Source organism: Drosophila miranda, chromosome 5 (genome assembly GCF_003369915.1).
Source record: "Drosophila miranda strain MSH22 chromosome 5, D.miranda_PacBio2.1, whole genome shotgun sequence".
Classification (NCBI taxonomy): domain Eukaryota; kingdom Metazoa; phylum Arthropoda; class Insecta; order Diptera; family Drosophilidae; genus Drosophila; species Drosophila miranda.
The window spans coordinates 1106035-1130436 of NC_046678.1; the positions used below are offsets into that span (position 1 = coordinate 1106035).

The 24402-nt window shown below is 35.7% G+C and overlaps 1 protein-coding gene across 11 annotated transcripts in view; it reads right to left on the bottom strand.

The window, feature by feature from the left end:
* Positions 1-2149: 2149 nt before the first annotated feature.
* LOC108164406 (protein pangolin, isoforms A/H/I/S) overlaps positions 2150-24402 on the bottom strand; it is a 58907-nt gene continuing 36654 nt past the window's right edge. For 2 of the 11 annotated variants that reach the window (XM_017300067.2, XM_033394377.1), the window contains 4 exons: positions 15160-15352; positions 14688-14853; positions 12109-12178; positions 2150-7062 (listed from right to left, as the gene is read on the bottom strand). In XM_017300067.2, the coding sequence (XP_017155556.1) occupies positions 5961-7062; positions 12109-12178; positions 14688-14853; positions 15160-15352 (1531 nt within the window). In that variant the 3' untranslated portion in view covers positions 2150-5960. Of the gene's footprint in view, positions 7063-9478; positions 9924-12108; positions 12179-13097; positions 13252-14687; positions 14854-15159; positions 15353-24402 lie in introns of those variants that run through there. The other 9 variants (XM_017300068.2, XM_033394378.1, XR_004473311.1 and 6 more) reach the window with 8 other exon arrangements.

Here is a 24402-nt window from a genome sequence, read left to right on the forward strand (position 1 = left end):
ATCACTGCCAGTGGGGATGTACTGCCACAAATGGTGACTACCTCTTCAGTTATCTACTGACAACTCAGATTGTCTTATTAAACCCGGGAAGTGATCCCACCTTTGTTATTAAACTTGTATCGCTAGGATAAAGCATGAAAAATAAAATAAAACTGGACTCGCTATTCAGAACGCTTGGGCTGTATTCTCCTTTTTAAAATATTTACCGACGCCTGCAGTGAGGTTCTCGGTAAATCCTACCCCTCTAGTAAGACCAGATGACAGAAGAAACCTGAATGGTGGCCTCCAAAACTGGGGAAGCTCCGGTAAGCCTCCCGGATACTCTTCAACAAAGTAAAAGCTGTGAATGTTGGGCAGAACTGGGCCGAATACAAGACCAGTCTATCAATTTTCAATAAAGAATTTAGAACACCACATGGCGTAGTTCTGCAGCGAAATCGAGAGTATCTCAGAAAATTCGCGCTTTTGCAGAGTTCTCTCGAAGACAAAAGGGACCCTAGGCAACCTGAAGAAAGCCGATCAGTCTTGGACAACGTCCAGCAATGAATCACTAAATCTTCTCTTCAGCATCCACTTCTTTGGCTGCGCTGAAAACGGACCTAACATCATCGCGAACCTGTTAAGACAGATTAGATAATTTCCTACAATTCTGCGGTAACAGATAGCATCATCCCTGCCCAACTGATTCACGCTGGACAAAACGTCATTACCGTCAGCTGTCAGCGAAAATTATCTACGAGGGATCATTCCTCGCACACTGCCCCAAGGATTTCAGACCCATTAGTCTCTCGTCATTCTTATGATGACGATTGAACATCCTTTGGGGCTGCATATAATGGAAAGTATTTCGCCCAGTCTTATCTCAGTCTCTGAAAATGCCTTTCGGAAGGGAAGATCCACGGATACGGCTCAACACACTATCAAAGTATCTACAAAGAGTACACACTGGTAGCCTGACTCTCCCAAAACTCTGTGAGGAAGCACTATCCTTTAGTTACAATGCCACGTATCTTCGCCTGATCCTCGACAGAAAGATCGATTGGAAACTGAGCATAGATGAAGTTGTAAAGAAGGCCACAGTGGCCTGTGACGGCGCTACGGCTGGGGCATACTCGCCGCGCCAGGGTTCACAGAAATTTTTCTGATCTCTGAATGTGGTAGCTAATAGAGAGTCTCGTGGTTCAAGAATAAGGCATGGATTAAGCGGTACAAAAATAGTTTTGGCTTATTGGTCTTAATTGTACAGAGTTTAAGATGTGATCGTATGATTGATGTGATTTAAGTGTGTTCCGAAAGGCGGTAGATAAAGTACGCTCCGAGAGGGATTTGGAGGCGGAGGACGAAGTACACTCCGAGAGGAACTAGGCGAATGATGAAGTACACTCCGAGGAGAATTGGAGGCGGAGGATGAAGTTCACTCCGTGATAAAAAGGATCACTGGAGCTCCCATTTCTAGATCTAATGTAAAGCGTTAGTACTTTGTGGGCGCGCGACATGCGGCCCCTCGGTCGATTGGGCGGGAGGAGGACTACGTTTTGCCAGACACCAGTCTTCTGCTGATGTTACACGGGCCACTTGATGGTGTCATTACATCGCCACTTTTAAGATGCATATCAACGTCCAACAATATATTTGACCCACTATATTGTGCGCCACCAATTGGCGATCACCGTTCTCGCCGAGCACTGGAAAATAAGTTCACAGCAGACTTCGGTTTTTCATAAAGAGTACATAGATCCATAACACGAATGAACCTTGATATATTACATAGTGGAGTTTAGTACTCTTTAATTTTTCCCGTAACTTTGTACCGGGCTGCATTCGTGGGCTTACTCAAAAAGTTACCAGCGTTACATTCTTGCCAAAAGCTTAAAATTAATAGCAACGTGCAAGCAGAGGGAATTCGTAATGTGTTTCAATAAAAGCCACTGCACTAGGACTTTTGGAGTATTGACAGATATCCAGAACAGCACGCTCTTAAATATGGTAAAATTAAATAAAAAAAACTCCTGGCGGTTCAGCAATCTACTAGTTATGATAATTCTGTACGATTCTGATTTTTTCAAGTGTATTCAAATTTATACAACAAATTGTTTCTAAAGTGCTTTATTGGGATTAAATGGAATTATCGATACGAAATTTAAGACGGTTTTCTGTTCAACATTGCTTTCTTTTATTAAGGTGTACTTTTTAATCTAATTCGCATACATACATTTAATCACTAATTTGAAGTATATATACTTAGACATACATTTCTTATATATATACGTTAAATATTTTTAACTTAGGAATATTTATAACATTTTTTGTATGTATCGATTTTTACCCGTACCACTATCTAGACCCCAGCAATGATATCAAACCATTTTATTAACCAATCAATGAATAGAAATTTGCGGAAACGTCAAACCTCAGCAGAGTTTCCGATTTGAAGAACATTAAATTAAATTGATGAAAAACATTTTCCACGCTATTTTGAAAATTACATTTTTTGTTTTAAGTAATTAACTTTTAAAAAAATTAAATAATTGATTATAAAAGCAGTGAAATGCACAGGGAATACGATAATTAAATCATTAATAAATTTAAGAAAAAATATCAATATAACTCTAAGTGCACACATACATATACCAAATATACAATACAATAGTAACATTTCTATTGTTTTGTCTAAAGAACATCAGAATAAATTTTAAATTAGATGTTGTTTCCAATTTTGTAAATGCTTGTTGAGTAAAAATGTAATGCCCACGAATCATATATTTGTGATTGTTTATTCTTGTTTTTAAATTTTTATAAAAAACAAAGATTGATTTTACAACTAGATATGGTAATGTATCACTATAAGTATATTCTTAACAGTACTGACTCGAATAAAAACGATATTTAACGCGTAAATTTAAACTAACAGAAATATATATAGTAACGATCATTTTTTAAAATTATATTCAATAAATAAAACATTAAATATTGCAATATCGTTTCAATGTGGTTACAGTTGTACAAAAAGCAACTCAAAGCAAAACACAGAATATTGGAAGCATTGGATAGAAACTATTTTGATTATAATTACTATTAAAACTAACTAAATATCTGTATCATGCCAAAATGAAAGACATTAAAAATGTAATATCCACGATTGAATCTAAACACTCAAACAAAAACTGAATCTTCTGCTTGTGTTACATAACTTAATTTACATTTGATCATTTATAAATTAAGGACTAACATAGTTCGTTTCTAATCGATATTTTCCATTTCCTCTTACTCGCATACACAAGAATGTATGCATAGTCGAACATATATAATATGTGTTAAACAGTCTTTTTTAATTGGCAATGGCTATACACATTTTTTTGATTAGATAAATAATACCTTATCAAATATATATGTATATATTTATATGTATATTTCCATTCATATGTATACTTATGTATGTACATATATCGTATTATCGGCACATCTCTATATAAATGTACCTTCATGCTTATACAGATGCTAGACCTTAACCAATTTCTGCATGTATATTTGGATTTGTATTACCTTTATAATATTTAAATCAGCGTATCCACACACATACACACATATCTACATATGTCCTATAGTATCTTAGAGCCCTACATGCTTAAATCTTCATTTTGTTTTATCACAGCTCTGTATGTATTTATACTCATGAAATTTGCTGTCCTCTTACTAATGTAAGCCCATTAGAGATCACCAAATACAATATTGAGGATTATTGTTTACATACAGTGGCCGACAAAAAACTACAACAAATTTTTTATATCTGAGGAATCCAAGATCTTGTAATAAAACTTTTGTAGAATACTCTAATATGGTTAATTTAAACAGAATAGATTTTCAAGAAAAGGTTGTAAGGAGTATATGGGAGTGTTATAATGCATAAATAAGACTTGTTTCATAACTAGTTTTCGTTTAGAAAACTCAAAAAACTCTTTTTTCATACCACCTGTATTTTAAGTGTCATTTAACATAGACGCATAATTTTTTGATCATTTGTTTGGTACTCTGACACCTGTCAATGATGGAGTTTCAATGGCGTCTACTCTTGATTTGTGCAAGGCTCTAGTATGAATACTCTTACATACATACATAAATATGTAGGTATGTGTGTGTTTGTTAATATCCATATGCAACTGTCGATTGGGACTAAACATATCTTATAGCTAACGAGTGTATATAAAAATGAATTTCCAAATACTAAATATTAAATAGATATAATACATCTCTACATGGATATTTGACTATTAAGTACATACAAATATTTATACACACATATGTAGGTTTGTATTTATCAGGGCTCGTAACTTTTACAGCAAATTCCATTAAGTTATCGACACAAATGATGAACTGAACCAACACAATTAATACCTAATCGCATACGTTTATTATTGGCACATAGTATAAAATATTAATTCATTAATCACATAATTATATATTCATGTTATTCATGTGCTAAGCACTATTTCCAATATATCTATGTATGCAAGTGTATGCACTTAGATGTATAAATTACGAGCCCGTATTTACGTACCTTATATAAAATTACGTACGTACATATGTATGTATGCATATAATTGGAAGATAGTAGTTTGAACTGAATGAAGACTAGTATAAATATACTCGTATGTATTTTTAATAACTTTCCAATATGCAGTTATAAATACATGTATATATACAGGTAAATAGTATTTATTTCGCCGGCATTTACTCTTTATGGAATAGTTGCTATCAGGTCTTATGGTCAATAAATTCGTAAACATTGTCAGTATTTTTATGTAAGCAAGTTACCTATTTACAAACTTGTTGTTTTTACTCATCCTTTAAAAATTTGAGATACAAACATATAAATAAGAATTGCGGTGTTTAGCAACAAAAAACCCCGGTGTATACTGTGCAAATTTGCAATGTTTTTGCATACCTATACATACTACCAATTACCAATGACGTATCAACACAAGTCGTATTAATTCTGTGTTTTGTCAAACTCAAATTTGTATTTAGCATTTGTACGTAAATTTAGACATACGTATCTTGTAAAATTATTTATGCACATATGCCCATATATTTATGTACACAAACCAAATTATAAATCGGGAAAAATGTGTTATAATTGCAAAAAACCAGATGTATCTGTGTCCGATAATAAATTTGAAAAGTTTGGCTGTGTAACAAACATACATATGGGGATGAAATTTGCATAAACGTTTATGTAAATCCACACATATGTAGGTGTACATCGAAAAAATATTTCAAACTTTGATTGAGCGATGGAAAAGATTTACTAAAAACTGCTTGTAGTTAAAATCAATAATATAATAAAACAAATGTTGAGTTTGACAACACTCAGAAAAGTAATTAAACGACCATTCAGATTTATACGCCACGGTAAAAAAATTATATAGTACAACATAAATATTTAAATGTTCGTATAAATATTTACATATGTTCATATGTATACGCATGTATATTATAGTTGAATTAAACTTTCTGCGGATAGGTAAGTGTAACAGAAGTAAGTAGCTTAAGATAAGTAAGTATGTACACATATACCATAAGTACAAACATACATACCTACATACGTAAACACGCTTACTTAATTTATTTGGCGTTCCCTAGCATGAGCTTTGATCCATTTGTGTTGTCTCCAGAGAAATATTTCTGTTTGGCCTCTTTTTTTTATTTATAGAAAATGACAAGATATCCAGATTTTAGTTTCAATTATTACAAAAATTCAAATATACATATTCATATGTATATATAAATAATTTAAATTTTGGCACTTGTCTATTAATGGCCACATGTTTCTAAAGATGGCGAATGGGATGGCGATAATACTATTTATTGCACGTTCATTAATTTAAGCTGCTTCTCACACAACACTGAATATTGAGAAAATTGAGAGAAAGCCGGCGATAGGTATTTTAATAGACTAGCAGTTATGATACGCTGATGGCTCCAGTTTCGGAAGAACCAGCACTTGAAGAGGGATTGTTTGCGTTCGTTGGCGGATCTGAGGAAGTATGCTTGCCGTTGTTTATGGAATGGGTATCTCCAGACAATATTGTTGACTCGCTATTGCTAGCTGCCGCTAAATGGTGGGTCAACTGTTGGTGAAAATGTTGGCTGAAGCTGCTATTAAAAAGCGAGTGGTGGGGGTGATAGCCGTGGGGAGCAGCATGGTGAATAATGGACGTAGACCCCAAAGCACTTTTTTCCTTAGAATCAGAGACTGCAATGGAGCACACATTTTGATCTTCACGCCGCTTAGTTAACTGATTGATGCTCAATGGATTATTTATATCTCGTGGATTGGCACCAATGGGGTTTCGTGGTACGTTTACCGGCGCCGGCGCCTTAGGCGGTACACCAGAACCGCTAAAACCATTAAAGCCATTTGCTGAACTCTTATTTTTACTGACTGAAGGATGAGGCTGGAATAATGCATCAGGTTTGTTGCTAACAGAACTACCTATTGGATGACTAAGGCCCATACCTAGGTGACTGAAACGATTTCCAAGCATCATAGCGCGCTCATGGGCTAAACTTGAAGATGGACCCGTCGTACCTGTTACAGGCGAGACAGTATTTGAGGTATTCGGCGTAGTGCTTATACTACAAGTTGACCCACTACTCGATCCTGATGCGGAAATAGATTCCGATCTTGTTTGACTGGATCCCTGTTCTGCATTGGGGACCATAAGCGCATTAGTGCTGACAGCTAACAGAGACGGTGTTGCTGGATTAATATTCATATTAAGTGGGCTCGCCAAGCTTGTTGTTGTAGACGGGCTTTGTAAGCTAGACAACCCGCTTAGGCAGCCAGGGCTGGATATTGACTGATTCAGAGACTCTGTATCATCATCTGGAATTTTATTACTTTCATCACCGCTGCCGCAGCTACCGACTAACTGATCATCATCATCATCATCATCGTCGTCATCACTTAGCTGGCTTCCAAGATCATCAATTCCGCTTCCATCTTCGATCGCGCCTGTTCCATTCATAGCCTCCATGTAGCGTATGCATTTTTTTTTGCGTCTACATGAAAAAAAAAAAAATGTAAATAAAATAAGTTACATATTTAAAATTTTGGTAATATTTAAGGTGCACATTTAAAATCATTCCAAACAAAATGTACGTAACACTTTTAGGATTCATGCAGCAACGGAACCCTAGAACTGAAAGTTTAATCTTAAATGATGATCTCACTAGCACAGCGTGCACATCGCGTCTCTACAAAATAGGTTGCAAATAAGACGAAAAATGTTATATATTAAAAATGGCGAAGTTAGACTACACTTTTAACATAATTTAGTATATATGTATACATACATATACATATGTATACATATATACATTTATTCCCAATTTATTATTGCACCTACAATACAAACAAATGGCAAAACGCGTTTTTTATTCGGAGTATGTTTTTACTAAAAAAGCTATAAAACCTGTTATCAAATACATGCAAAAAAAAGCTTAAAATAAAAATATACTCGGCGATGCCGACCATAAATAAAATATTAAATATTAATCAGAACGTAAATATGGCAATTAGTGAATACATTTTAAATTAAAGAGGGTGTTGCAATCTTTCTTAAAATTTTACATTTGATTGCAAATTTCAATGCACGAACAAATAGTTGAATCGTTGGTTAACATAGATACATAACAACATTGAAGTAAAATAAGCATTTTACATTTTCAAGCCATATTGCTGCCTATTTATGGCCGAAAATTAAATCCTTTTTAGAAAGAAAGTTTTCTTCAAAAAGTCAAAAACTTATTTCAATTAATTTCTTCGAATAATTATTTATAGCATATGTGTGTATCGAAATATCACCTTAATCAAATATAAAAGGACCTTAGGCCTGGGATCCCCGCGCAACAGGATTCGTCTTGGTGTCGCATAGGAAAATTGATGATGCAGTCATTGCATATCAACTTTTAATTATAAAAAAAAAAAACAACAAAATAGTAAGAGCCTTACTATTAAACTAAAGCACGCAATTTTGCGTTCTGCGATTACTGAAGCATGGCTGGAACATATTAAAATTTTTACATAGAACTGACAATTTTGCAACAACTTTCAAACAAAAGAGGAGTTCCACATATTTTAAATAGTGGGTAACACAGATTTGCAGAAAGAACTTAAAAGCTTTAAAAGCACAGGAAAAATTGCAGATAGAAAACAGACATTTGCAAGAAAATAATTTATATATATACATATATGTCCAAAATAGTGTCTTAACTTTGAAGCCTATCAGCACCATTTCAAATGCACTCTAATCGGAACCATATAAGTAAAAGTAAACCATTCCCATGTATTGTATCTTTTATGTTAGCGATGATGAGACGAAGGGAAAATTTACCATTTTTAAATTAAATAAGTCGCGCGTTAAATTCCAATTGTCACTTTGTCATTTGTTCAAAAGCTGTTTATATCAAAAAATTACCATATAAACATCAAATTATAACAGCAAAATTCATACTCGTCGGCAGACGGATGGACGGAGACTGCGGACTGCCGGCATATTTACAACAATCTCATAGTACGCAAACTTAGGCAACAAAAGCTACTGTGTAGAAATTAACGTGGTGCACACAAAAATATAAATAATTAATAGTTTTATCATTTCGATATTTATGTTCTCCTTTTATCGAGATATAACGTTATTTTAATAAGATTATTGGTATAAATAGCATTTTCATGTTGTACAGAACAAACCGAAAGAAACAATAAACACATTTAACTTGAAAACTTCATTGAAACAGAATAAATACATCAACATCAAATATCGCTAATAAACACAGAAAAACTCAACACATAAATAAGTTAAACAACATACATTATTATATTATAGGCATATTTTAAACATCGAATCGAACGAACAACAATATATACCTAAAACAAAACGCATATCAGGGTTTGACAAATGCATATCATATGACATATCAACACATGTTATAAATACACGGATATCAAATATGAAATCAATTAAAATATATCAAAGTAATGTAGTTTAGGAACATGTAAATACATACATATAATGTTAGCAATTAAGTAAGAGGAATGACTCCACTGATTTGGTCAACTATATGACATAATTTTTAGCATTAAATCGGCTCGACTGATTGGTTTTACTGTAAGGCATAGCTATCAAATTTCAATCGATTCAATCGTATAATTAATTATTTTCAGATTTTTGTTTAAGATTCGAAACGTCTGGCATAAAAAATGTATCCTTTCGAGAATACAAATATATACATTCATTCGATAAAATAAAAAAGCTTTCTTAATGACATGCATTTTAGTAAGTATTTACGAAAATTTATTATGCACTTACAAATATGCGAACCACTCCCTAATGGTAACATTTACTATAAACACTAACTAATTTGCAAACCCTGATATACATTTGTTTAAAATATTTTCTGTTTTTTTTTTATTTACTGGTATCTGCGCAGATGTGATTGAATGCTGGCTCATCTGCTGTAAAGGTAAGTTTTATCCTGGATTGACTGATGTTTTCGATTCGTCTCAGCATTCAAGTGTGCACTTCTACAAATTTACATATGTTGGTGGTGCCTGCGGGGACAGCTGCTGCGAACCAGCGCTAGCTGCACCACCCCCACTTCCGGCGCTGGCTGTTATACCATTTAAAGGTGCTATTCCATTTCCATTACTGTTAGCCATCATTTGTGCATGTGTATGAGAAGACGAGGTGGATGATGATGAGGAGGACGAAGATGACGAATTGGGCAGCATTACAGTACCCCCTATGCCACTTACAATAGGTGCCAGCATACCAACACTTATGCTGCTGACTGCTGCACCACTGCCGATGCCAACGCTGCCGCCACTGTTGCTTACAGTTGAAATGACACCCAAACTGGGACTTAATAATCGGTAAAGTCGAGGTCAATTAAATGTCCAAAATTGATATGAATAACCGTCAGCATTAAGAAGAGAAAAGGGGTAATCAAAAACATCAAAATCATTTTATCATCTATTATATTTCGTTTTATCAGTGTGTATGTGTTGTGTATTTTTAGAATGAAACAACAAAAACGTCAAACAAAACATAAAGAAACCGATAAAGCAATTTTTAAAGAGTTTTAGTCGTTAAAAAAATGATTGAGCATAAAAGTTGAGCCTTTACGGAAAATTAAGCTAAGATATTGATATGCCTTTTCTATAATCTGCGATGAATGCAGTAATAATAACTGATATTAATGAAACAAAATAAAAAGAATATATTTTTAGACTTCCCCAGCATCAACGAATATAAAAAGATTGATCTTAATTGGCACATCCTTACATAATAATATTTTAAAAAAATTATACATAAATGAAAAATAAACTCAAGGACTTGTACGAGGTGCAGACAAGGGTAGTGGTGTAAGTTTGAAGGGCGCGTTCCATGCAATTACAATTGATCAAATGATCGTGGAGACTTTTTGTAATTGATATTAATAGTGACAGGTGTTACAGTTTTGTGTACCTATTTATTTCATGATTATGGAAGTTTATAGGGACACTAAATTTATCATATTGTGCAATGTGCATTGCTTTTATATGTTTTCTTGTACATATGCCATCATATTAATTCAATATGTGTAGAATTATAATAGATAAATTATTATAAATTATCTATTAAATTTAGTATAGTCCAACAAAACTCACGCAAGATTAAAATTTGTAATACAATTTTTGGTTGTTTTGTAATTTATTGTTGATATACTCATTTGAATGCTGACATTTTTGAATACATTGATACCAAAAAGATTCTGATTTTTGTCTTTGCGGCATTCAGAGGTTTGATCAAACGGCTGCACCTTAGCCGTTTACCCATCGAGTTTTCATAGTCAACAACAGCTAATTTTTACTGTCTAAACCTTCCGTTTTTACCAGAGACCGTATTCATTATGCAACACCATATTTACGCTTCAACTTTTTATGATAGTCTTGGAACTTTAACAATTTTTAAAGAGTTATGGTTTTGTTTCATGGTGTGGTTTTTCTTTAAAGTTAAAACAACTTTTTTTGTTATGTTTTTCTTTTTTTAACATAACTTAAGAATCTTACATCTGGTTGTATTGCAATTCTGAAAAGCTGATAAATGCAGTTTTTTTATACCGTGGACGAAAACTCTGATATTTTGGCATGTAAAAGCAGGCTCTGATTTGTTCACATACTTTTACGTTTTTAACCAAAACGTTCCGTTTTTCTTTTTCGCAAATTTTTTTCACATTTTCTAATGTCCTGTTAAATGCACAAAGCTTCTGTTATGTTTAGCATCCGACGTATCGATAAAAAAAAAAAACAGACTGCGTCAACTCTTGTTGAATTAAGCAATTGTTTTAAAGCAAAATTTGATGTTGGGTTAAAAAAAATATTTATAAAGAACGTACTAGCTAAATTGCTCTGGTAGTCCGAAGGTGATAGCCGAAGCCTGCCTGAAACTCAGTTGTTTTTCGTAACAATGATATTGACAGGCCTGATTCCTCTATAGTTGTTCCTTTGATGTGAAATCAGATTGTAAATATTTGTACATGGATGTGTGCATAATATGTCTCTATGTCGTTTTATGTATGTCGAATTGTTGTAAGTGTATTTATTTAGATCAAATCCAACACATGTAATCGTACTTCGTGAAGTACGACTTTCTTGGAGCGCTCTAGGTGACTTATCTTAAATCGGTACGTTGTGTCAAAAATTTCTACTTCGAGAACAAAAAACCAATATTAAATTCCTAAATAAGCGCATGGGTGTAGAACCTTACTCAGAAGTTCCATTTAAATTATACAAATATTACATTTGTAAAAACAGAAAATTCCCCAAAATATTCCGAAGAAAGTGCACCAATTAATATCCCTACTTGGGCAGGCAATAGCCAATATCCCCACGCATTACACGATGGAAATAATACTACATATATCATTATATTTTTTCGGATAAATCGAAAAAAATCGAAGAAAGCGAAATAAGTCGAATTTAAAATAAAAACTCTTGCGTGAATCTTGGAATGTCTTTTATATATAATTTATATATTCAGAAAATATAAGTAACATTAATCATACCTGCATGGCTTGCACCATTGATTTTGCTGGTCCAGTCCAAATCTAGCACGGCACTTTTTCATGTTATTACCTAAGGAAACCATGAAATATTTTTAGATGGACTTTAACAAAAGAATTTTGTTTATTTTATAGAAATAGATGATTTGTTAGTGAGCTATTTATTAGTTTTTAGGTTTTATGAATTGTCAAACATATAAAAGAAGATGATCTAAAGTTTCAAATATAAAAAGTAAAGATAATGAAAGCACGCGGTTGACAGTGAGATTTTTTTGAGAATTGTTTTGCCGTTCTAAAATAGATCTATAAAACACTTACTGGTATAAAACATACAATAGATTAAGAATATTTAGCCACTTGTAAGGATTTATAAATACATAACAATAGTATTACATGCATGAATACCTACAGTACTTGAAATAACAAAAAATAAAACTTATGATATGAAAACAAAAAATCCATTTCTGTTTTAGACATGCTCGAAGTATAAGTATACCTCCATTATGCACAAAAGATGATTATGATAGCATAAGTTAATAATTGTATAAAACAAAAAAAGATTAGATACAATAAAAGTTGTATGTTGTATTCATATGTTAAAGGATACAATGATCTTCGATTTGTACCGGTAAATATAGTTGCTGTTGAATTATGAAACCCGGTTTCGATTTAGAACCAGATTTGTATTAAATTTTGATGTATAGTACAACTGCTAGCAGCCAAGACTAAATTTCATTTCCTGAACATATTTTAATTCAATAGTTATTTAAAATAGAATCCAATTGCAAAACCTGGCTCTTAACAAAAACAATTTTAGCATAAATATATGTACAAGTAATATTTACATGTACATATACTGAAATTACTAAAGTAATTTTTATTTTTTAACGCATATTAAACTAAAGATTTACATCTGATCTGATCTGGATTTGATTAAACTGATTTTGATATGATGTATATATCGTACAATAGTTTAAGAAAATTTGTCTAACCTCCGTCGTGGGCATCTTGCTTCCGCTTCCGTTTCTTGCCGCGCGAGGCATTCGTACGAGAGCTCCAATCGGGATACATTTGCATGTGCAGTTGACGCTCACGCCGCGCCAACTCGTAATACTTCGCCTGCTCCTCACGCCCCAAGGCATGCCACTGGGTGTGGGATTAAAGCGTTTTTTTACGAAAATAATATTATGTAATAGTTGTATGCACAAGGTATCGGGATAAGTACTTTTTATGGAATATGTTTAAACCAGCTATTCAATTTACTTCATATTTAATTATGCTGCACATACATATACATATATACTAGAGTGTCTGAGTATATCTGAACTGGAATATGTCTAAACAAATTTTCATTGAATTCAATTATGATATATATATATATATATATATATATAAATGTACATAAATGTAGATATATATATATACATATATACATATATGTATATATGTGGCTCGCGATTTCCTAACGTAAAGAATAACGCCCCATTAATTTACGGAGCGGGAACATGCCCAATACCATATATATATTTTTTTTAACGATTCGTAGCGCCAGAAATTTAAAAGCTTCGACGGATCGATCTTTAAGACGGTTTCGGGTGCATGCATTCGCCAATTCTGGTCGAGACGCTCAGTTTTTAAGTTCATATGCATGATTCTCATACTAAAGAATCAATAGAAATGAAAGCTTTAAACAAAATGGAATGTTTTTATTGTTCTCTTTTCTCATAATTTTGAATACTTTGCCAATTTATTTGTTTAACTTATGTTGTTTGTGTGTTGTACATGTGTTTCTATGCTAATTTAAATCTTCATCAGAATAACCTGCCCTTTTTAAATAAAGTGGTTTTTAAAATGTATATTTATATTTATTTTAATATTCAATAAAATCTAATAAGAAGACAAGAGACAAAGTATTTTTTCTAATGTAGTCATTGTTACAAACATTACATTCTATAGCTTGACCAATAGAGATTTAATGTTGAGGCCGATTGGGCACTGCTTAACTAAAAACTTGGCGCAACTAAATTGAGTGCAAATATTGTCTCAAATATATGTTCATAAAAAGGATTCTTTTGAAAAATGTTAATTAGCGTTTTCTATAATGTATTATTTTGATTTTGCGAGGTTAAAACGTACTATAGGATTTATTTGTATCTCTACTAAAAATGGCACTCAGCTTCCATTATCTGTGAAATTCCATTAACAAGTTTAGTTCTGTATTTTTCAGGTTTATTGTGACTAACTATACTTGATCTAGGCTCGTCTAAAATTACCTTCAAAGCTACAAAAGCAAAGTTTTACATTTGCCAAGTGTTCATTTTGTTTTGGATCATTCTTTACATACTGGTAAGTTACGGAACTTTACGAACGTTAAATATAATCTAAGTATTTACACAAATTACATAGATATAGGTAAGTTTTTAAGTTACTGTTATTTCTAATTTGGGTGGGTTAGTTGTTGATGTTAGATGTGTGCTTGAGGTTTTGTGTGAGTGTAAGTGATTTAATGAAATCGAAAAACATAAAAGTGGAATGCAGTTAGAAGGAAACGAATGTAACAATTTGACAATTTTGTGCAATACCTCCCGAATCCGTTGTCGATCTGTCTTTTTTACGCTTTTTCTTTTTTGACACGTAACCGTAGTTATCTCGTGCGCTCCACCCCGGATACAATTCCATATGTAATTGACGCTCTTGCCGAGCCTTTTCGTAATATTTGCTTTGTTCTTCGCGGGAAAGTTCGTGCCACTACAAATGCATTATGAATGAGGAATCCATTAGAAAGAATTTTCAAAAACATGAATGGGTTTTTGCAAAAATAAAAAAGTAATATACATTTAAAGTTAAATTTTCATATTATTCATGATGATCCGTGCGTTCCGTTGTGTTAAAAAATTCTTTTCGCGTCAGTGTATCGCCTGTCAAACATCCCATTCAAAATTTCAAAAATATATAATTCCTGGGCTATTGTCAATGGAATAAATTCGTTGGAAAACTATAACTGCTTACACATACGGCATATTTAAGATTGAATGGTGTTTTTAAATGGCTTACCCGTCGCCCTAAAATTTGATTGATTGCGGCTGATTCTTTGAGCGTACATTCGGCGACTACTTTAGCTCTCATCTCCTTCATGTAAAGCATAAACGCATTCAACGGTTTCTTGATATGTGGTTTCTTTTTATCATTTGAGCTATCTTTACAGTCGATAGATTGGGTATTCGATGAGTTTTTTGAATCCAAGTTTCTGAAAGTCAAACGATGATATTTAAAACAAAAATCTAAAAAGTTGAGTTTTATTAATGTTGACTATGATTAAATTTCACAATTCTAAGCACCTACATATTAGTACACGTACAGCAATTTTTAAAATCATATTTTTTCTAAGCCATCAATGATTAATTACTTATACTAAAGTATAATTAGCATACATATTTATACGCCCCACAGTGGGACCTCCATTCGACCATTTCAACTTGTTAAATAAATAACTTTTTCACAAATAAACTGCATTTGATAGCAAAAACTTACAAAATGTAGTCTGCAGGAGTACATGGTACTACGATGTGTGAAATGTTCAATTTGTATTTTTATACCCGATACTCAAAATGAGTATTGGGGTATATTAGATTTGTGGTAAAAGTGGATGTGTGTAACGTCCAGAAGAAATCGTTTCCGACCCCATAAAGTATATATATTCTGGATCAGCATCAATAGCCGAGTCGATTGAGCCCTGTCTGTCTGTCTGTCCGTCTGTCCGTCCGTCCGTCTGTCAGTCCCCTTCAGCGCCTAGTGCTCAAAGACTATAAGATCTAGAGCAACGATGTTTTGGATCCAGACTTCTGTGATATGTCACTGCTACAAAAATATTTCAAAACTTCGCCCCGCCCACTTCCGCCCCCACAAAGGACGAAAATCTGTGGCATCCACATTTTTAAAGATACGATAAAACCAAAAACGCAGAATCGTAGAGGATGACTATATGTTCTATAGTGTAAAATCTCAACCAGATCGTATAATTATTATAGCCAGAATCAAGAAAACAATTTCATTTTTTCTCGCTCTGTCTCTCTCTAACACACAGGTTTCATGGTCGGTTTTGCCAATTGCAAAATATGAGTTCAAGGATCTCAGAACCTATAAGAGCCAGAGCAACCAAATTTGGTATCCACACTCCTGTGATATCGGACCTTGACCGTTTCGTGTCCAAATTTCGCCACACCCCCTTCCGCCCCCGCAAAGGACAAAAATCTGGGGCATCCACAAATCTCAGAGACTATTAAGGCTAGAGTAACCAAATTTGGTATCCGCACTTCTGTTAGATCTCACTATAAAACGTATATCTCAGAATTTCGCCCCACCCCCTTGCGCCCACACAAAGGACGAAAATCTGTTGCATCCACAATATTGCACATTCGAGAAAACTAAAAACGCAGAATCATAGATAATGACCATATCTATCAGATTGCTGAATCTGGATCAGATCAGATCAATTTTCAGTGGCTACGCAGCGCCCGACGTCACGCTCAGACTGATTTTCTGTCTCTCTCGCACGCACTCTTTGTCATGTCGTTTAATATTAGCGGCGTCTGCCGGAGGAGAGCCATACTGACTTAGTATCGGGTATAACTGTAGAGTTGCGGTGTCCGCAGCAACTCACAACGTTCCACCTCGTTTCTTTTCGATATAGAACTTTTAAATTCAATTTAAAACATACATTTTTTTTAACTAAAAAAATTTGGTGTGATTCACTTACTAGGAAAATTAATTTTTTCGACCTCTTTTCTACTGGTGTCCCACTGTGCGCCGTCTTATTATTTTCGATAAGTAAATACAACTGTGCACAATAAGCACATATGTATAAATATATATACATGTAGGGTTGGCAGCCCTTTAATGAGTATCGATCTATCGCTAGGGATAGTCAAGGGCATGATGCAATTATACAAGGTGGTCTCGTCGGCAAAAGTTAGTCCCTTAACGTACATATGCTAGCAATAAGTGCGAGTGAAAGGCACATAGTATAGTGAGTGTGAGTGAGACGGTATATGTTGATGTTGATTAACCCTTAACAGGCCCGTGGGTTTTAAAATTTTAAAATAAAATGATTTTACTGATATATTAATATTTAAATTTTATGCAGCCAATAATAATTTTTCTTCAACATTTTTAGTTATATTAAAATGTTCTTTTACATAATATATAAAGATTACTTCTAATTCTGTGGTATTTTTTTTATATGCTTTTTATAATTTTGTTGTTGTGTTCGGGACATAAGGGTTAGGTTAGGTTAGGTTGAGGCGGCTGCCGGGCTCGCTCGGAACCCGTCACACTTAGGCCGGTTTCGGCCCGTTGTGATACCGCATAGGATCATTTCCTTCCTGCGTTGTGAGACTTCCTGTCAGCAATTATCCCATCCAGATGCTCTCACAAAGTTCGCTATCCTCCTGGGACATAGTTTGGACATCTCTGAGATGTCGTGTAGAAAGGCTGAGCCCAGGTGCTGTAGCCTTCTTCTGCTGAGAGCTGGGCAGGAGCAGAACAGATGTTCCACTGTCTCCTCCTCTTCCTCGTCTCTACAGCTGCGACAAAAATCGTTATGTGGGGCCCCCAGCCTGTTAGCGTGGGTGCCTATTAGCCAGTGTCCCGTGAGGGAACGTGTGACTACGCTGCACCTTTTCCTGCTTAACTTGAGGAGCTCGGAGGTGCGCTTCATGTCCATGGTCGGCCATGTTTGCCGAGTTGTGCGACATCGTGGCACTGTTTGCCACATATCGTTGTTTAGTCGCTTGTATTGCTCCCTTATAATGAGCTTACAGGTGGCCATTGGCATACAGATATCCTCCTTGTCTTGGAGAAGGGGGATTGTAGTGCCAGATCTGGCCAGCTCGTCCGCTATACAGTTGCCCTCGATGTCCGGTGGCCCGGGACCCATATCAGGCTAATAGCAAATTGCTGAGCCATCTCGTGCAGAGATTTGCAGCAGTCTGCCACGGTGGCCGAGTTCGAGGAAATCGCGCTTAGCGATTTGATCGCAGCCTGGCTGTCGCTATAAATGTTTAGCTTGGTTGCCGTGACGGCAGCCGCTTGTAGGCAGTCTAGAGCCTCCCTGATTGCTATGACTTCCGCTTGAAAGACACTGCAATGATCTGGGAGTCTGAAGGAATGCCTTATGCTTAGCTGTTCAGAGTAGATTCCCCCTCCGACTCTGTCGTCCAGCTTTGATCCATCTGTGAAGATGTTTATGGCCCCATCTGGGCCTGGGAGTCCCTCGAGCCATTCGTCTCTGTGAGGGATGATTGTGTCGAAGGGAGTGTCTGTGTACTCTCTTGGAACTTGGTAGTCTGTTTTTGAGTGACCTATGCACTGTGTCACCCATTGATCTGAGTCTCTCGACATAAGGGTTAAGAATATATCAAAAAATTCGTCCGTGAACAACCTTCATCATCAACAAGCAAGCATGCACTGACGATAAGGGAAAACACGAACGAACTTCGGCTCCCGACGAGACCACCTTGTATAATTGCATCATGGTTCGAAGTGCAGAGAGCAGAGGTAGCTAACAACGAAGAGCTACAGAGCTACAAAACGACGAGGCTACAAAATAAACGCAGACCCGAAAATAAAGCGCAAAGAGGACGCAAAACGACACTATTCGTTTTCGTCAAAAGAGCAAGGCAAACGGGAAAGAGTGAAAAGCCAACGACGAAAGTACAGAGGAAAGAGGACTGAAGAGACGTTCAGATTGCGAACGTGCAGAAAAGAGGAAAGCAGCAAACGACGAAGCAACAACAGTGGCACTTCGCACGGCCACGTGCGGCTTGTATACCCTGCGAACGAAGACGACACAAAGAAGAAATCTACAAAGCAAGGGAGACTTGAACGACATTATTCGTTTTCGTCCACATTGCAAATGTAGAGGAAAGCAGCAATCGACGAAACAACAACAGTGGCACTTCGCACGGCCACGTGCGGCTTGTATACCCTGCGAACGACAACGACGTGAAGAAGACAAAGAAGAAGAACGCATCGTTTTTCTGCGTGTATTGGAAAAGACGATTCTCACACCTGATGTCTGTATACGCAAGTATTGAATATACGGAACAGATTTAAGGTGTTACAAATTTTAGGAAGCGGATTCAACGTAAACTATATTTTAGCTAATAGTGTAATATGCAACGCGAAGAAATCTTAGACCAAACCGTAGCAGAGTTGAGAGAAAATTTGAAAGAGCTACATCTGCAGCATTCAGGTGTTAAATCAGTTTTACGGGAGAGACTATATTCGTATTTTAGACTAGACCAAGACGAAAACGAAGAATCTATATACGAAGAAACGATCAATATAACTGGGGACGATCAGACAGAAGACGCGCCAATTTTAGATTCGGTAAGCGAAGCAGCAGTTGGTAGTTCAGTAAACATGGCGTTCACATTAAGAGACATCGAAGATGCCCTTTCAGCATTTACGGGCAATGGTTCTCCGGATGTTGATGACTGGCTACGTGATTTTGAACTTAATGCCTTAACAGTGAATTGGAATGATTTGCAAAAGTTTATTTATGGCAGGACATTAGTGAAAGGTGCAGCGAAATTATTTTTGAGCAGTCAATCTGGCATTAATGATTGGAATTCTCTGAAGGAAGCACTAAAAAGTGAATTTAATGAGAAGTTAACGGCAAAGCAAGTTCATAAGCTATTAGAAAATAGAAAGAAGACCCATAAGGAGACTTTAGTTGAATATTTTTATAGCATGTGTACCTTGGCAAGTCAATCCCAGCTAGATGAAGAAAGTATTATTGAATATATTATTGAGGGCATTCCAGACTCCAAGCAAAACAAAAGCTGTCTGTACCAAGCAAACAATTTTAAAGAATTTCGTGAGCAAATTAAGATTTATGAAAAGATCAGTGCGAATCAAGGAAGTACGCTAAGGGCAAAACCAAAGTTTAAGAATAGTTCGGTAAAAATCAAGGATGAAAGGCGTTGTTTCAAATGTGGAGGTAGTAATCATATTGCAAAGCATTGCAAGGAAAGTGCCGTCAAATGTTTGAATTGCAATTAACTAGGTGACAAGGCAAATCAATGCGAGGCAAATCAATGCGAGGCAAAAGGTTCACGAATGGCAACAGAGAAGAAAATTTCAAATGTCCAGCAATTTTCTCATACCAGTTTTAATCGGGCTTTTAAGAATGTCGAAATTGGTAATGAAGATATCACTGCATTGTTTGATTCTGGCAGCGATATTTGTACCATGAGCGAGAAAGTCTACAGAAAGATTTTCCCAGTTGCGTTAAAAAACGATATAAAAGAATTTATAGGAATAGGAGGCAAGAAAATCTATACGTTGGGTTCATTTAACGTTGTTACTAAGTTGGATGGCGTTCCTTTGGAAATGTGTTTTCATGTAGTCCGTGACGATGATACCCTGCACGAAGGTGTAATTGGAAGTGATGTTGTTGATTTTGTCAGTGCAAGCATAGGGAAGAAAGGAGTTTTCTTTCATTCAATAAATGACATCCGTCAAGGGGAGGTTGAAGTTCCACCGGAAAAGGAGTATGTTAGCAGTAGTTTCACTAAAGGAAGCCGAAATCTAGAGTTCATTCAACATAGTGATACTCAAGTGAGCAGGCCTCCGGATTCAGGGAGCGCAATTGATGAATTGGAAAAGACGTTCCATCAGATACTGTCGAGCAATATTATTGTATTTTGCATTTGAACCGTGAGGTGAGGTCAATAATAGCGGGATTGGTAGAAAATTATAAGCCCGTAAAACCAGAAAACAGCCCTGTTGAAATGAAAATAATATTGTCAGATGAAGTACCGGTCCGTCAAAGACCTAGGCTTACGTGGACAATGAAAAAGTCGATAAGCAGGTCAGGGATTGGTTAAAGGAAGGAATAATTCGCCATAGTGTTTCTGAATACTATTCCCCTGTAGTGCTTGTCGCCAAGAAGGATGGCTCAAAAAGACTTTGTTGTGATTATAAAAAACTTAATGAAAAGATAATTCGTGGCAATTTTCCAATGGCGTTAATCGACGATGTTTTACTCAAGCTTCAGGAAGGACGTGTTTTCACTACGTTGGATTTGGATTCTCGTAAATATACTCCTTTTGTCACACAGAGTGGACAGTATGAATTTAATTATGTACCATTTGGGATGACTAACTCCCCTCCAGTATTATGAGGTTTTCAGACCATTGATAGATGACGGTATTTTGATTTTGTATATGGACAATATTATTATTCCATCAAAAGATGTGCAAGAAGGACTTGAAAAATTACAGAAGGTGTTGAGTATCGCAGAGATTTCAGGATTACGCATAAAATGGGAGAAATCGCAAGTGTTACAGCGCAAGGTTAATTTTTTGGGTTACATAATAGAGAATTCAACGATAAGACCATCTCAAGATAAAACTTCGGCAGTTGAAAATTTTCCAATTCCGAGAGACAGGAAATTTCGTAGATTCCGTAGATTTGTTAAGGATTTTGCTGTCGTGGCCAGACCACTGACAAACTTGATGGGAAAGGATGTTTCTTTCAAAATGGGTGAAGAAGAGTTGGCATCATTCAATCAGTTGAAAGTTTATTTGTTCTCCTGTTTTAAAGTTGTTTAATCAGATGGGCAAAACTGAAGTTCACTGCGATGCAAGTATGTATGGGTATGGAGCCATACTTTTGCAAATGGACTCAGAGGATCAATGTTTCCACCCGGTAGAATATATGAGTCGTAAGACAACCCCAGCTGAAGAAAAGTATCCTTCATACGAGCTTGAAGTACTCGCTATAGTGCAGGCTCTAAAGAAGTGGAGAGTTTATTTGCTTGGGAGAAAGATACAAATTATTACTAACTGTAATGCTTTTGCGTTAACGATGAGGAAACAAGATGTTCCAGTTAAGGTATCTCGTTGGGCCATATTTCTTCAGGACTTCGATTATGAAATTGAGCATCGTTCAGGGACCAAGATGAAACACGTCGATGCATTGAGTTGAGTGCATTGTTTGTTGTTGGAAGATTTACTGAGACATCGAATAAAGCAGGCTCAACGTCAGGATATTTGGATATCAGCAATTTGTAAGGTGCTAGAGTCGGGTTCTTATGACGACTTTTATTTGAAGTATGACATTTTGCACAAGGACCCAGTTAAAGAGTTGATCGTAATACCATCTGGGATGGAAAGCGAAATCATAATGATTGCTCATCGTCAGGGTCATTTTGGTGTCAAAAGAACTATCGATTTAGTGCAGCACGAATACTTTATTCCAGATTTGTTAGGGAAAGTGGATAGGATTGCTAAGTCGTGTGTGGAGTGCATTGTGAGCGACGCAAAATTTGGAAAGAAAGAAGGGTATTTGAATGTAATTGACAAATCTGATGAGCCTTTGCAAACGTATCATATTGACCATATTGGACCGATGGAGTTGACTAAGAAACAGTATAACCACGTCCTAGTAGTTGTCGACGCTTTTTCTAAATTTGTCTGGCTTTATCCAACAAAGAGTACAGGCGCTGATGATGTGGTTGATAGGTTGCAGAAACAGGGCGAAGTTTTTGGAAACCCGAAGCGTGTGATCACAGATAGAGGCACTGCATTTACTGCTAATGTTTTCGAGGAATATTGTAAGGAACAGGATATCCAACATTTGCTGATAGCGACAGGAGTGCCGCGTGGTAATGGACAAGTAGAACGAATTAATAAGGTCGTTACTACTATATTAACAAAGCTTTGCGCAGAAGATCCGAAAGCCTGGTACAAGCAGGTAAACCTGTCCTAACCTAAGCAGGTAAAGCCGAGCAAACCAAATTTGTGCCCCATATAAATACTTGAATTCTTAACAAATAAACCATAATTACAAGAACGAATAAGAATTTTTCAAAGAATGAAAAATAAAAAACCAAAAAAAACTCGCATGTACTCACTTTTGAACTTTTTATAAAAAGTAAATAACGTAAATCATAATATTAACATTTTGTGCATAGACCCATATTAGATATTATTTTTTTAATACAGTTTGGAATGTTGTCTATCAAATTCACAAAAATATCTTTTGGAATACGATTGCATCCCGATTCTACACGTCCTCAGAGATCGCCTTGGTTAGATGGCGCTGACTCGTACTGCCCAAGCCATCGGATTACGATTGACTACAGGTTTTTCAATCAGATTAAGTTCGGTTCTTTGAGGTAATCACTCCATCAACTTAAAATTTTGATTAACCTTATATGTATATTATATTAAATCTTATAAATTATATTCCTGCAGTTCCCCTAATGACAAATATTCTAGCTTTTCCCATACAGTACAATCCGTTACATCTTTCCCTCTCTCTCTGCCTCTTATCACTAATCATTCGACAAAAATTAAAAGAAGTCAATGCATGCTTTGAATAGTAATAATAATTTTCCAATGCTTTAAAGAATGAAAACTTTAAGGAAATCGGTTTTTAGGTTTATCGGGCGATACTAGCATATTAGCATAACACTAGGCAATAAAATTTTACTTTTTTTTACGCGGTAGACTTGCAATTCTGAAAGCTGATAAATGCAACTATAAATCCAACCCAAACACAATTAATAGCTAAAGCGTATCGTATCGAAAGTATTAAGCTTTCAAATTCAAAATTGGGAATTCTTGTGGTATATTATTTAAAAACTTTGAAAACTCGGGAAAAGTCGAACTAAATTTATAGCTGCATTTATAGCACCTTTTCAGAATTGCAAAGTTCAATACAACCAGGCGTAAGATACTCGTACTTAAGTTATATGAAAAAAGAAGCACTAGCCCTGAAAAAAACAGAGCGATTCTATATCTGTTGCTAATCTTTAACGCGTCGCTAAGATTAGCATACTTTCCATGCCAAACACATACACATACAAGACGGTTTATCAAAAGCTTTCTGACGAAGAGGACTTTCCGTGTAGTCCAGGATGGGGCAGCTTCATTGACCAAGACCATCAAGGTAGGAATACCGCAAGGCAGCGTGCTTGGGCCGACACCTTACTGCTTATTCACCCACGACATGCCAAATCCCTCTACGGTCCGAAGGCAAATAGGACAGACCCTCAAGGTGGCAACATTTGCTAACGACACAGCAGTACTCTCGAGGGCTAGCTGTGTCTATGATGCCACAGACAATCTACAACAATACCTCAAGCTGTTTGAAAACTGGGCCTGCCGATGGAACATCTGCGTAAGCCCTGATAAATGCGCACAATTTAAGAATGGGCTCTAGCCCTGGTGTCACATACACACACATGGTCAGTCACATCCCTAGCGTGAGTAGCAAGTTGGTGGG